This window comes from Haliotis cracherodii, unplaced genomic scaffold (genome assembly GCF_022045235.1).
Source record: "Haliotis cracherodii isolate W230 unplaced genomic scaffold, xgHalCrac1.p SCAF_4, whole genome shotgun sequence".
NCBI lineage: Eukaryota > Metazoa > Mollusca > Gastropoda > Lepetellida > Haliotidae > Haliotis > Haliotis cracherodii.
Window position 1 is genome coordinate 18,840,133 of NW_027266297.1, and position 13,167 is coordinate 18,853,299.

The window sequence follows — 13,167 nt, forward strand, 5'->3', positions numbered from 1 at the left end:
CTATGATGACGAGGTCTTTACTTACCGGTAAGAATACTGCATTGATGTAATCAGTTCTTCCATGTATGGGTGTAGAAAGGAATGGCCGATAGTAGTCCGCTATGGGATGAGAAAGATTAAATCTTTTTTGATTTCATTGCAATGTGTCTATCAAGTCTACAGTAAACCCATGATTATACCGTACATTATTCATAACATAGCCGACATGGAACACATAATGCACATGGTGGGAAGTATATTACAGGTGAGTGACTGAATGTTGTGTAGTGCTAGTGAGCAATGTTTACAAACAAATTCCACAGGCCTGTACAGTATTCCAGTCTTTACCAGACACCACAGATTCATCTAGGATCCCAAACAAAGTGTCCTTGGCAGTCACAATGGGAATTATTTTTTTATCTGGTAAATTCTTTTTATATTATTGTCCTCTTTTGGTCCTGTTATCAGTGAAATACAAATGACTTTTACAAAGCCATCACATTAGTATGTATTATTATAACTACATGTATTTTAACATGAAGTGGGAACTTTTCATTTCCCACTTTGGAATTTTTGCTGACATTTGCTGAATATCGGCCTCTGAGTATAGTTGGTATACAATGTCTGTTTGTTATGATACTATTATTGTGACTATCAGTTATTAATAATCTGAGCCAGGGCATGAAATTAAGAATTTAACTCATGGGATCTTGTCACAAGCCTAAGATAAAACTTATAAGATTTCCTACATTAATATGCTATAAAAGGAAACCCCAAGGACTAAAAAAGGCACCCTTTAATTTCTAAGACTGTGAAGCAGGTATGGTAAAAATATCATTTATACTTGTAGAATTTTCCTATTTGGAATATTCTATAAGTAATACGTTACCACTGTTATACCGAGGCTGTTGTCTCCCACAACTGCTGCTATAGCGAAATCTACCACAGAGATCTCAATTACCTCATGCAGCACGTGCGTAGCCACCTAGCTGCCATGTGACACCCTTCACTCTTGTCTCTTGCGAGAGCAAGTGCTCGGGGGACGGACGGGCGGTCAGCAGCCCAGTGGTAACGTATTACTTATAGAATATTCCGAATAGGAAAATTCTACAAATTACATTAAGTAATACGTTACCACTGTTATACCGAGGCTGACTACCACAGTAGGCGGTGGGGAGCACCTACAACCCGAATCCTGACTGCTAGCGTTCCTTCCAACCAGCGGAAGTAAACACCAAGGCGGAAGCACTCGATGCGCATTCACCTAGCTAGGCGTTACCCTATAGGAATACCAAAGCACTGTCAAGCGCATACCGTAAGGCTCAATCGTCATTGCCAAAACGATTGGTGACTCCAAACGGCCCCACTGGATAGGTATTTCATCGCCGCAGCGGATGAGAACACTGTATCCGCGTGAGCTTAATCTTAGATCAGGTTAAACAGTCGAAAAGAGGGAAATTAATTTCATTCAGACCGTATATCCCAGAGCAAGCCTACTTAAAGTATGCATTAGGCGCGTGACCTAATTCCAGTATTTGTAAGCATGCATCACAAGGTTGGGATACACGACAGACAATTAAATACATAATTGTCAAAATACAAATAAGGACAAAACACACAAAAAGCCGCCCTCACCTGTGGTGTGAGTGCGCTGGTTTGCGGGACCCCAACTCCTGTACCCACGGCAGTGGGAACATTGGAGACGACCCAGATTGACCACTGTGCAAGGTCTGACGCCTGAGGAGTTCGGAATTGCGCTGGGCACACCCCTTAGGTGCCCGCTTGCGCCGCGATCCGCGGGCCAAGACGGTGCACACTCTCCACGACGGCATCAGCGACCTGTTTGAGGTAATGATTGGCAAAAACCGAGTCAGAACGCCAGTAACAACCTCGTAATATTCTGCGAACAGAGATATTTGAGTGTAGGGCAAATGTTGCCGCTAGCGCCCTGATCTCGTGCGGGTTTGACCCCGCTACCTGTAACCCCCGAGACCGGTATGCCAGATTGATGAGAGAACGAAGCCACAACGCAATCGAGTTGCGAGTTATGTCAACCGTGCGATTAGGGTTACACGATATGAACAGACGGTCACGCCCTTGTCTACGTTCATTCGAAGCCTTAAGAAAATACTTAAGGGCCCTAACCGGACACAGCGCTCTGTCCTCAGTATCAGCAGGATGTAAGATGTCTTTGAGTGATCTTACAGTGAATTCTCTCTCCGTTTGCCCGATTCTCGGCGACGAAGCCCATGAGCAGGCCCAGGCGGACCGCTCCTTCGTCACCCCTATCGAATCGTACCTTGGCGACATCGAGTGCATGAATTTCGGATACACGTGCCGCCGTGGCAAAGGAGAGGAGAAATGCTGTTTTCCAAGTCACATGCCGGAACGAAGCACTATGCAAGGGTTCATACGGAGCTTCCGTAAGTGATTGCAACACTAGGGAAAGATCCCAGGCCGGTGCCCGAAGGCGGCCCTTCTTAAGATCGTGCTGTTTGAAACCCTTGATAATACCCCGTATCACCGGCTCTTTGGAGAGACTGGTACCCATAGCAACGTCCCGTACCGTAGCAACGGACGAGACATAGATGGCAATGGAACCCCCGGAGAGTTTCCGGGTCTCTCGCAAGTGAGACATGAAACGAGCAATATCCTGCACAGATACCTTATCTGGCGAATGAATGCGATGTTTACAACACCACTTCGTGAAAATAACCCAACGTGCATTATACACCTTCTGGGTAGAATCACGATGCATACTAACGTATGCCCGAGACGCCCGGCGAGAAAAACCTTTACTCCTCAGACGCTCGGTGACAACATCCACGCGTGCAGATTGAACTGCCCTATGTTTGGATGAAGCTGACGGGTGTGAGGGTGGATCAAGAGATCCGGTCTCACAGGCAGTGGAAGTGGCGACTGCGTGACCTGGGTCAGCAAGTCGGGGTACCACGTTCTGTTCGGCCACATGGGCGCGATCAGTAACATTCGACAGCGAACTCCTCGGAGCCGGCTTAGAATGTGTGGTATCAACGCTGTCGGCGGATAAGCATAAGCGTCCAAGCCCGTCCAGTCTAACGCGAGAGCATCGTGATCGATGGCCCTCGGGTCCGGGACTGGTGATACAAACAACGGGAGTTGATTGTTGAACCGCGTTGCGAACAGGTCGACCATCGGACGACCCAAACGTTCGCACAGCCACTGAAACACTACTGGGTTCAGCATCCACTCTGTGGGGCTCGGATCCTGAGGCCTCGATAGAGCGTCGGCCAGTACGTTCCGCACACCTGGGATGTGACGGGCGCGTATCTGGCACGGGACACTGTCCACCAGAGCGTAAAACTCGAACGTTAGATCGAGTAGCGAGTGACTGTGGGTTCCCCCCAGTTTGTTCACATAGGACACTACCGTCGTGTTGTCTGTCGCCAGCATGAGCCGGGCGTCGACGAGACGATGCTTCCAGTGATTGACTGCATTGATCACTGCCTTGAACTCGAGACAATTGATGTGAAGACCTAGTTCGTCTATGCACCACAGCCCCGAGCTCACCTCCCCCTCTAGATGGGCGCCCCAGCCCACTAGAGAGGCGTCTGTATACAGGTTCAACGTGGCCCGGCAGGGCCGCATAGAGACTCCTGATACGACATTGTAAGGGACCGTCCACCACTTCAGATGCGGTCGGAGCCGATCCGGGAGGGCGACGGTCGCACTGTTCACCTCCGTAGCTAACAACTGGATTAAAACCGTTGCAGCGGGCGGAGTTGGAGCCGACCCCGTTCGGTGCAGGCCTGGGCTGATACAAGTAGCCCTAACAGCTGTTCCCAAAAGTGAACAGTCTGTTGCACCGCTAAGACTTTGGCAATCATCGCCTGAATTTTGTGCCACCGGTCTGGGGGGACAAAGAGGCGATGGGACACCGTGTTGAACCAACCTCCGATGAACTGCAAGTTCTGAGAAGGGGTTAACTCGCTCTTGGGGAGATTGACAATCCACCCCAATTGCTCCAAGAGCCGACGTGCGAAAACGAGATGGCGTGACAGGGTGTCCGTCATTCGATTTGCTACTAGCAAGTCGTCCAGGTACGCGAAGTACCGGACACCCCTCCGGCGGAGGAACCCCACTATGGGGGTGGTTAACCGGGTGAACAGCCAGGGAGCGGATGAAAGACCGAATGGGAGTACAACCCATTCGTAGTGCCTGCCTTGAAAGACAAACCTGAGATACTTGTGATGATCCGGGTGAATTGGAACATGCAGATAAGCATCCTTCAGGTCGATCGAAGCGAGCCAGTCGGCCGGCATGATCAGTGCTTTCAGGTCCGCCAAGCTCAACATTCTGAACTTGGGCGGCTTGCGCAGGTAGAACTCGTTGAACGATTTCAAGTTGTGAATCATTCTGAATTCGGCACTGTCCTTCTTGGGAACTAGAAATATCCTGGAGTAAAACCCCGGTGTTATTTCTGGTAGAGCTAACTCCCGAACTGCCCTCTTCTCCACCAACCTGCCGATGGCATCGGCGAGGAAGGGAAGATCTGTTTCCGAATAGAAACCTGCCGACGGGGCAACTGTGAGCGGCGGATTCACTTTGAGATCAAGCCGATAGCCGTACCGAATCGTGTTGACCACCCACGGGTCGTCGAACACTTGTTCCCAATTCTCCCAGTAAGTCTGGAGTCTGGCTCCCACTGGGGAAGGAAAGGGGGGCCTGACAGGCTGCGGCAGGCGCAACTGTTCAGGGCCAAGTGACTCGGGTTCGCCTTAGGGCCAACCGAAGTTGGCGCTGTCGGCATACGAACCCCTCCAATGAGAGTCACCTGGAGGGGCCCTTGCCGTCCTTAGACGACTTGGGCTTCCCCCAGTTCCCCGTCTTCCCGCGAAAGGGCAGCTGATTGCCCATACCGGAGCCCTCAGGGCGGGGCTACTTCCCAGAGGAAGAAGAACCCGACCCCTTAGACCTACCGGCCGCAGCAGCCTGGGGCGCGCTCCAGTTAGGAGCGGCACCCAGGCGCCTATGCAGGGACCCAACAAGAGCAAGTGTGTGCCGAGAGTCCTCGGCAACGTACTCCAGGGAAGCATATAAACTGAGCAGGCAGTTGTAAATGCGCTGGTCACGGTCCGTGGGAGAACCTTCAACCAGACTGGCCGCTGCAGCCATGGAGTGCCGAGCGAGGGCGTCCAGCTGGTGCAAGGTAGCTTGCGTTACCGTAGCAGCCGGTGGGGCACGGACACCCAACCGCTCAACATGGGCCTCCGCGGTAGGACCAGCATCGGGAAAGGCAAGGTCATGTACCAGGAATAAACCCTTTCTCCACGACGTCAGAGGCAACGGGAGACCCCGACCGGAGGCCGCCGCGAAGGCGTTCTCCAAGGAAGGCTTGATACCGCGCAGCAAGGTTGATGCGGGGAAAGCCATGTCGGAAGACTCATCGTATACCTCGGAGGAACCCACAGTCGTGGATTCCCCGCGGTACCGGCCGGGGCATGTCCTCAAAGAGGTCATAAACCATGGCCACGCGGTCCTTAACCGATAGCGGGAGCAACGGTTCGGGGGAAGGACCGGTGACCACGGGAGCCGCCGCCGTACCGGTGGACCCCGCGTCCGACTCCGCGGCCACCAAAGTGGCCGGGGACGGAACAGCCAGCGGCCTATCCTGAGATAAGGCCGCCAGCTTGGAGTCCACAAGTTATGCAAGTAATGCTGCGACGGAATCCCCAGACAGCCCACGGGCCGCCAAGGGATCCGCCGCAGCCGTGGTGGTGGTACCCGCAAGGGGACCCCGACCGGACGAGCTGGCCACCACAGGGGTGGAAACGGTAGCGCTCGCTTGCGGCACACCCCGCAGCTCCTGGTTGCGGGGGTAGAGGGGGTGGAGGACAGCGAAACATCCATGTCAGACATTTTGTTTGTACTATGAACAAAGAGCAAAACATGGTTACAACACACGCACCACAAATAGTCACAAACGAGTATTTTCACCAGAAAATAAACGAGCAATGGGAATATAGAACATACACATATAACATATAGAGGAATAAGTGATGTAAAAACCCCAAGATATACTAGAACAGGGGAACGTAAGACGCAACGTGCATGCGAGACACCCCGCAAGTATATAGAAAAAAAGGGCGGAAAAAATATTTCCTTTTGGCGGGAAAAATATTTCCAAGCGTAGTTACAGCAAACGCCCCGTAAAAGCACAGTTTATTAGAGAGAATAAACAGTATTAAATATCACCGAATGGTCGGAGAAACAGGAACGCTTGAGCAGTTTATTGTACGTCTTGCTAGAGCAAGCGAAGAGACAAGAGTGAAGGGTGTCACATGGCAGCTAGGTGGCTACGCACGTGCTGCATGAGGTAATTGAGATCTCTGTGGTAGATTTCGCTATAGCAGCAGTTGTGGGAGACAACAGCCTCGGTATAACAGTGGTAACGTATTACTTAATGTAATTTATCCTGACTCGTAGTAATTGCTTATCTCTTCTAATTCACATTAGGTAGTGGAAACTTCCTGTGCTGTGTTCTCAGTGAAGTTAAAAAAATCTCACCCAAATTTCACCCCCTCTCACGCGCAGGTGCACTGGAACCACATGACCAACCTGTCTGACTCCTCACTCGCTAAATTGCATAATTATATTGTGCCAAATCCATGTCCTAAAGCATGCTCAAAGCGATACATTATCACTCTGGTCAATGGACCAGTGTTCATTCCATTTTCATTCTCAGCTCCATGAGGAGTATACAATCCAAGCTTCCTGTGAGGCGCTAGAAGGGTGACATACAAACTACACACTAAGTTTCATACCACTGATACTTTAAAGTCTTGATTTACTTGTGTCTGTATTTCTCTATTAGATATTCCATCAGCTAGAAAAAACTTACAGGCAATGATCTCTTTACACCTGTTCTTGTCAACATTTTCTGGCAGCATGGCTGTCTGGTACTCCTCCAGCCGGTAGGGAGGGCTCATCAGGTTGAGGGTCTGCAGGCACACACAACACTGTCAACCTCTGTACATTTCACACTATGAAGCAATCCAGCTTATATTTGCTAACTGGCCTTTCATTTCAACAATACCATACTTTTAAAACATATTGGCGCAAATGTCTGTATAATAACATGGTTTGACAAATGAAAGGCATAACAGAACAACAGGCATTGTCTGAACAGCAATATGACAGCAGTCTGTGTATAATTGAGCCTGGAACAGATAATCCAGTGATTGATATCATGAGCAACAATCCACGCAAATGAGACATGATGACATGCAATCACCCAAGTCAACGTGTCTGACCACTAGATACATTTAGTAGCCATTTAAGGCCAGCATAGGTTGCTAGGGCCCTATACTCTTTTCCAAAATCCAAATAGGTCATGACAGCAGTGCCTTTAGGAACATAGTATTGAAAGTAGACAGTGCCTTCAGGAACATGATATTGATAATAGAAAGTGCATTCAGGCACATGTTATTGATAATAGACAGTCTCTTCAGGAACATAGTATTGATAACAGACAGTGCCTCCAGGAACATAATATTGATAATAGACAGTGCCTCCAGAAACATAATAGACAATGTAGAGATTTTCAGAAAGTTTCACTATCTTCCTGTTCATAGCACTAGCATGATTATAGTAGGTAAGTAAAGGAACTATGACACTGACAGTCAAAGTTCTATGACTGCTTTGCTATACATGGTAAGAGCATATCCCGCAACTACCTAAAACATACACACCTCAAACTGTTCTCTAAGCCTGGAGATGCCTGTTTCTGGATTGCTCTGTAGGAGATTGTCATAGCAGGTCTTGAAGTCTGATGTGGAGACAGTTGTTCCCCCTGCCATCAGGGCCTCAATCAGTGCATTGTGCAGGAACTCGTACTGTTCCTGTAATGAATGCAGCACATTTAACACAAGCTTACACAGAGACCATTGATACACTGTTTCCATCTTCTTTTCCCATATGATCCTATGATTATTTGGTTGTAAACATCACTGTTTAACAAATAAGTGTCTCATTTCTTATTATTAGTAGATAAAAATAAAAGATTCCATTAACTTGTACATGACAAGGGATCCTTTCTACTAGCCAATACTAGCCTCCTGACTGTCGTAACTCAACAAACACTTCTTATAGTTGTAACCATAAAATTACCTTGTAGGATGAGTCCAAGAACAAAATGAAAAAACAATCTGATAATATTGATTTCATTCTGTTTACCTATAAGTAATAGAGGTATTGATCATGTTACATATAGTACTCTACGAAAAGGTTGCTCTAGTTCATACAAACATTTGGTTTGATAATTACAAATCTTCTTTTATGCCTTATATGCTGCTGTTTATCATATTCGCATAGTGATCATAGGTTATCTCAAATAGAACAGAATATATGAATGTTGGCTGTAAGGTCTCACCAGTGTCTGCACCATGTTGACTCTTTCATGCCTCATCCTCTTGACACAGCTATAGGGATCCACCGTGTCTGATAACTTGGCCTCTTCAAATAGGTAGGACAGTGCCAGGAAGGTTCCTGTTCTACCTATACCGGCACTGAAAGCATAGGTTATCACCATCATTAGGCATCATGTGTCATTACTTGGGAGGGACCTTTCAGGTAATTCTGACAATAATACCCCCTGGAAATTCCTGACTAAAAGATATCCTAGGTACCCAAATCTTGAAATATTAGCTGGTTGTCACAATGATTTGACACACTTCTGATTGTCCTGAACTCCATCTAGCTGCTGCTGAATACCAAAAGTCTAAGTTTCACACATGTCATCAGTTACAAATTCTAGACCTAGACTGGTCACAGGGACCAGACCAAGGAGCACAGTCCCCCTTGTAACATCGACAGACTGCCATGGGCAAGTGACTCGTATTGTCCCTGCATATATACAAACCTGCAATGCACAACCATGGGTCCCTGTCCGTGTGTAGGTGTGTTCTTCACTTTGTAGTAGAACTCCACCAGAGAAGCCACATCTGTGGGCACCCCCTTGTCAGGCCATGAGGTGAAGTGGAAGTGTTTCACTATCCGGACACTGGATGACTTGCTCTGCTCCTGTCAGGTATGATTGCCCATGGTTAAAAATACACAGAATAATATGAAAAAAACAATGATACAACAATCTTGCATTCATCTAACTTCTTTTCACAACTCGGCCTTCTTTAGTTCTGATTTTCTCCAGTTTTATTTCATAATTCTGGAACACATCTTGCAGGTTACAGAAAGAATTGGATGGTGGTTAATGGTTGAAAAGCAATAGTGAAGTCAGGTGGTGCTCTGAAAAGCAAGTTTAGTAAAACAACATGGAACATTTTTTCGGCTATATTATAATGTGTCAGCTTGATAACTGAGGCGAGCCAGGTGTGATGTGGGTTATAGATATTTACTACTTTCGTGAAACCAGGAGCATGGATATGGTACTTACAAACCTAGAAACATACTCATTGACAATTTGGGATTCGTACTAACAACCAGCAAAGTACCGTATTTTCTTGAGTATAGTGCGCACCCATGTATAATGCGCAACCCCCTCTAGCGGGTTCAATATTTTGGAAAAAAAGAAATTTGAATATTATGCGCAGAAAAAATTTACACCGTACCCTTTCAGCGAAGTCCGGCAAACGAACGGGTGCTGAGAAACTTCGTCAGTACAAATTCGAAATTTGAGATAAAAAATCACCAGACATGTTTATTTACCGTTTAAATAGTATTTATTGTTCTGCTAGGCATTGTTTTATATCTAGGGATTAAGATTACCTTGTGTATTTTCTCGTAAACTAAGCCGGAAACAGCAATCAGCTGTACACACGCTTTCTTGGAATTGACCGGTGATTCGGTCAAGACACACCCAATGATATAACTTTATAGGATTTTTAATGCAAGGATCGGCAACAATTGTATCTGAAACTATTTTATTTATCAGGAATAATATATTCCATTATTTTCTTAATTATATGCAGCCTTTACTTAACATATTTGAAATAATAATAACCCTAAGCGAAGCAGCTGATCGCTATTCCCGGATATTATTTTTTACATGGAACATGTCTGACCAGTCACCGTCAAGGCTCACGCGCACGTGATCATGTGAGCGCGAGAATTTCATGTTGACATAGAATCGTCAAACAAAAACAAATATGACTTTTAACGAGTCAAAGTATGTCATTTATGATATATGTATCCATTCTCTGTCAACTAAAGTTCGTTTCAAGGCCTCAATAGCGGTATTCTGACCGTGGTTGCTGTTAATAACGGTGAGTTGTGTGATCTTCCGATCACTTCACACACGATTTCGCCGTAATTAATAAAAACAATATTATAAGGAATTTTGAATAAAATTAATGAAGTAAGTTACAAACATAAGTCCAGAAATACAAAGAACACTTTTTATAGACAGACAGTGTAATTACATGATTATTTTGCGTACTTCAGTATGGATTTGTTGACATGGTATTTCCGGTGATTCGTGCTCACATTAATGTCTTTCCATGGGGGTAAAAAATATCCAAACTCATACTTCGTGTATAATGCGCACTCCCTTCTACACAGCTGTGTTTTTTCGAAAAAAAGTGCGCACTATACTCAAGAAAATACGGTAGCTGGCTTGCCTGTGGGAGGCAACTCTGTACAGGGAATTGCAGCACCTCAGATAACTGAGACACCTTTGCCCACCTTCCCCGAAAGGGGATAGGATAAATATCTTTTGGGTAATTAATAAAGGGCTTTGTCTATACCTTAAAAAAATTGGGAATAGGTTATTGTCTCAATGAATATTAGTTGATATGCATGCAATATTTACCTGTTTGATCTTGCAAATCTTGAGTGTCCTGATGGTGTAGTGAGCAAGTACTTCCTCTGTGGTGCACTCAATCACCATGTTGCCATACTGCACTGCACCTGCACTGTGTTCTGGCCAGTACATCACACACTTCATCTACAACAACATCTACACTGTCTGCACCACCATCATCCTAAATATAGGCTGCTGCTACTCATCAGACTTGAATCATATATATATATATATATATATATATATATATATATATATATATATATATATATATATATATATATATATACCCATATATGACAAAATAATAATGATTAATTCTATACATTCAGTTACTGCTTCTGAATAGAAAGGATGTGCATGATTAGTGGAGTGTTAGGCAATAATAACTGATATCTTGACAATCATTGCTATACGAGAGAGTGAGTTTGGTTTAACGCCGCTTTTAACAATATCCCAGTTACATCACTGCGTGTCAGCTTAATGTGGGAGGAAAACCAGAAGTGGTGAAGGTTTTGGATGTTTACAACTTTGGTGAAACCCACAAGCAAGTGTATGGTGCTGACAAACCGAGAAACATAGGTTCCTGGTGTGCCCAACCGATGCAACTCTGCAAAGTAATTTGTTGTGCCTTAGATGACTGCGCCATCTGTGCCCCCGATTGCTTTACAAATGCCTCATGAAACTGGAGAATTCGAGGAATACTTTTGGGTATTTAAGTCTTGGCTAAGTCACTACCAACTGACTAATGTACCTCATCCTTTATAAGCACTCATTAAACATTGCAAAAATTATACAAAAATTCAGTCATATTTTGTATACTTGTTTTAGAATGTTAACTGCATCAGGTATTTCAATGATGTACATCACATAATAGAAACGTTTCAGTTTTCATCATGTTTTAAAAGACAGTTGGTAAATTTGAATGGTTCCTACTCTTCCCTCCTCGACGATGTTTGTTAACATGACAATTTTGCTGGTATTCAGTTGCCAGATCATCCTCCAGAAGTCGTTAACGATCGCATCAACAGGTCCTGAAGGTAACACAAACAGTCAACAACAACACATACAACAACTGTCTGACCAGACAAGCTCTGCACAATTGCCTTCTGATTCCATGTACATGTATTCTACTATGAAACTATTTCAGCAAGGCTAATAATCCACAGATAACTTAGAATATTACCATGTATGCTACTGAGAGACTATTTCAGGAAGGCTAATAATCCATGGCTTACTTAGAATATTACCATGTATGCTACTGAGAGACTATTTCAGCAAGGCTAATAATCCTTGGCTTACTTAGAATATTACCATGTATGCTACTGAGAGACTATTTCAGCAAGGCTAATAATCCTCGGCTTACTTAGAATATTACCATGTATGATACTGAAAGACTATTTCAGCAAGGCAATAATCCATGGCTTACTTAGAATATTACCATGTATGATACTGAGAGACTACTTCAGCAAGGCTAATAATCCATGGCTTACTTAGAATATTACCATTTTTGCTACTGAGAGACTATTTCAGCAAAGCTAATAATCCTCGGCTTACTTAGAATATTACCATGTATGCTACTGAGAGACTATTTCAGCAAGGCTAATAATCCATGGCTAACTTAGAATATTACCATATATGCTACTGAGAGATTATTTCAGCAAGAACGCTAAGAATCATGTATGCTACTGAGAGACTATTTCAGGAAAACTAATAGTCCATGGATTATTAAGATAATCACCAGATTACAATACTTTTGCAAAGACTGTCATATTTTTGTCTGTGAATTGTTTTCACTTTTCAGGTCAGGTAATAATGCTAACATAAATCACTCCAAATCAAGAAATGTTATTGAAAAAAAAGGCATATTATATAATTACTATTAATTGGGGTGGTTGCGGAACTGGTCAACTCATCAGAAATGACAACCATGCAATATCTAACATAAATTCATCAACAACTTAATGAAAGAAATTATCACATTTTCAAAATAAAAAATATTGTATTAACTATTATTTCTCAAATTATTACTGACTGAACACACACTGAAGAATTTTATTTCACTTAAATTGAATAATAATGTCATCTTTTGATAAACTTCATACTTTTTATACTTTATTCCCTTCTACAGCAACAATTATTGCTACACAAAGAACATTTAAATAGCTACAATAATGAATGCATAACATTCTAAAATGTTATTACAACTTGAAAAGGGAGCACATGGGAAACTAGCAACATCCCAACTCGGACATTCATTCAAATGGTTATAAAAGTACAAAATACCTTGTGAGGCCACGAACAGTTTAGGTCTATTGTATCCCTGAAAAAATAGGAGAAGGAATGAGGTTTTCATCACAGCTGTTCTACAAACCAACAGTACAAGATAGACA

General features: G+C 44.3%; 1 protein-coding gene across 4 annotated transcripts in view; it reads right to left on the reverse strand.

Moving 5' to 3' along the window:
• The window catches only part of LOC139480228 (uncharacterized), a 54,385-nt gene that overhangs the window by 11,800 nt on the left and 29,418 nt on the right, over positions 1–13,167 (reverse strand). For all 4 annotated transcript variants that reach the window (XM_071263256.1, XM_071263258.1, XM_071263255.1 and 1 more), the window contains exons 11-18: positions 13,061–13,097; positions 11,711–11,808; positions 10,784–10,918; positions 8,879–9,039; positions 8,390–8,525; positions 7,710–7,859; positions 6,860–6,959; positions 26–99 (exon numbers count right to left, since the gene is read on the reverse strand). In XM_071263256.1, the coding sequence (XP_071119357.1) occupies positions 26–99; positions 6,860–6,959; positions 7,710–7,859; positions 8,390–8,525; positions 8,879–9,039; positions 10,784–10,918; positions 11,711–11,808; positions 13,061–13,097 (891 nt within the window). The remainder of the gene's footprint in view (positions 1–25; positions 100–6,859; positions 6,960–7,709; positions 7,860–8,389; positions 8,526–8,878; positions 9,040–10,783; positions 10,919–11,710; positions 11,809–13,060; positions 13,098–13,167) is intronic.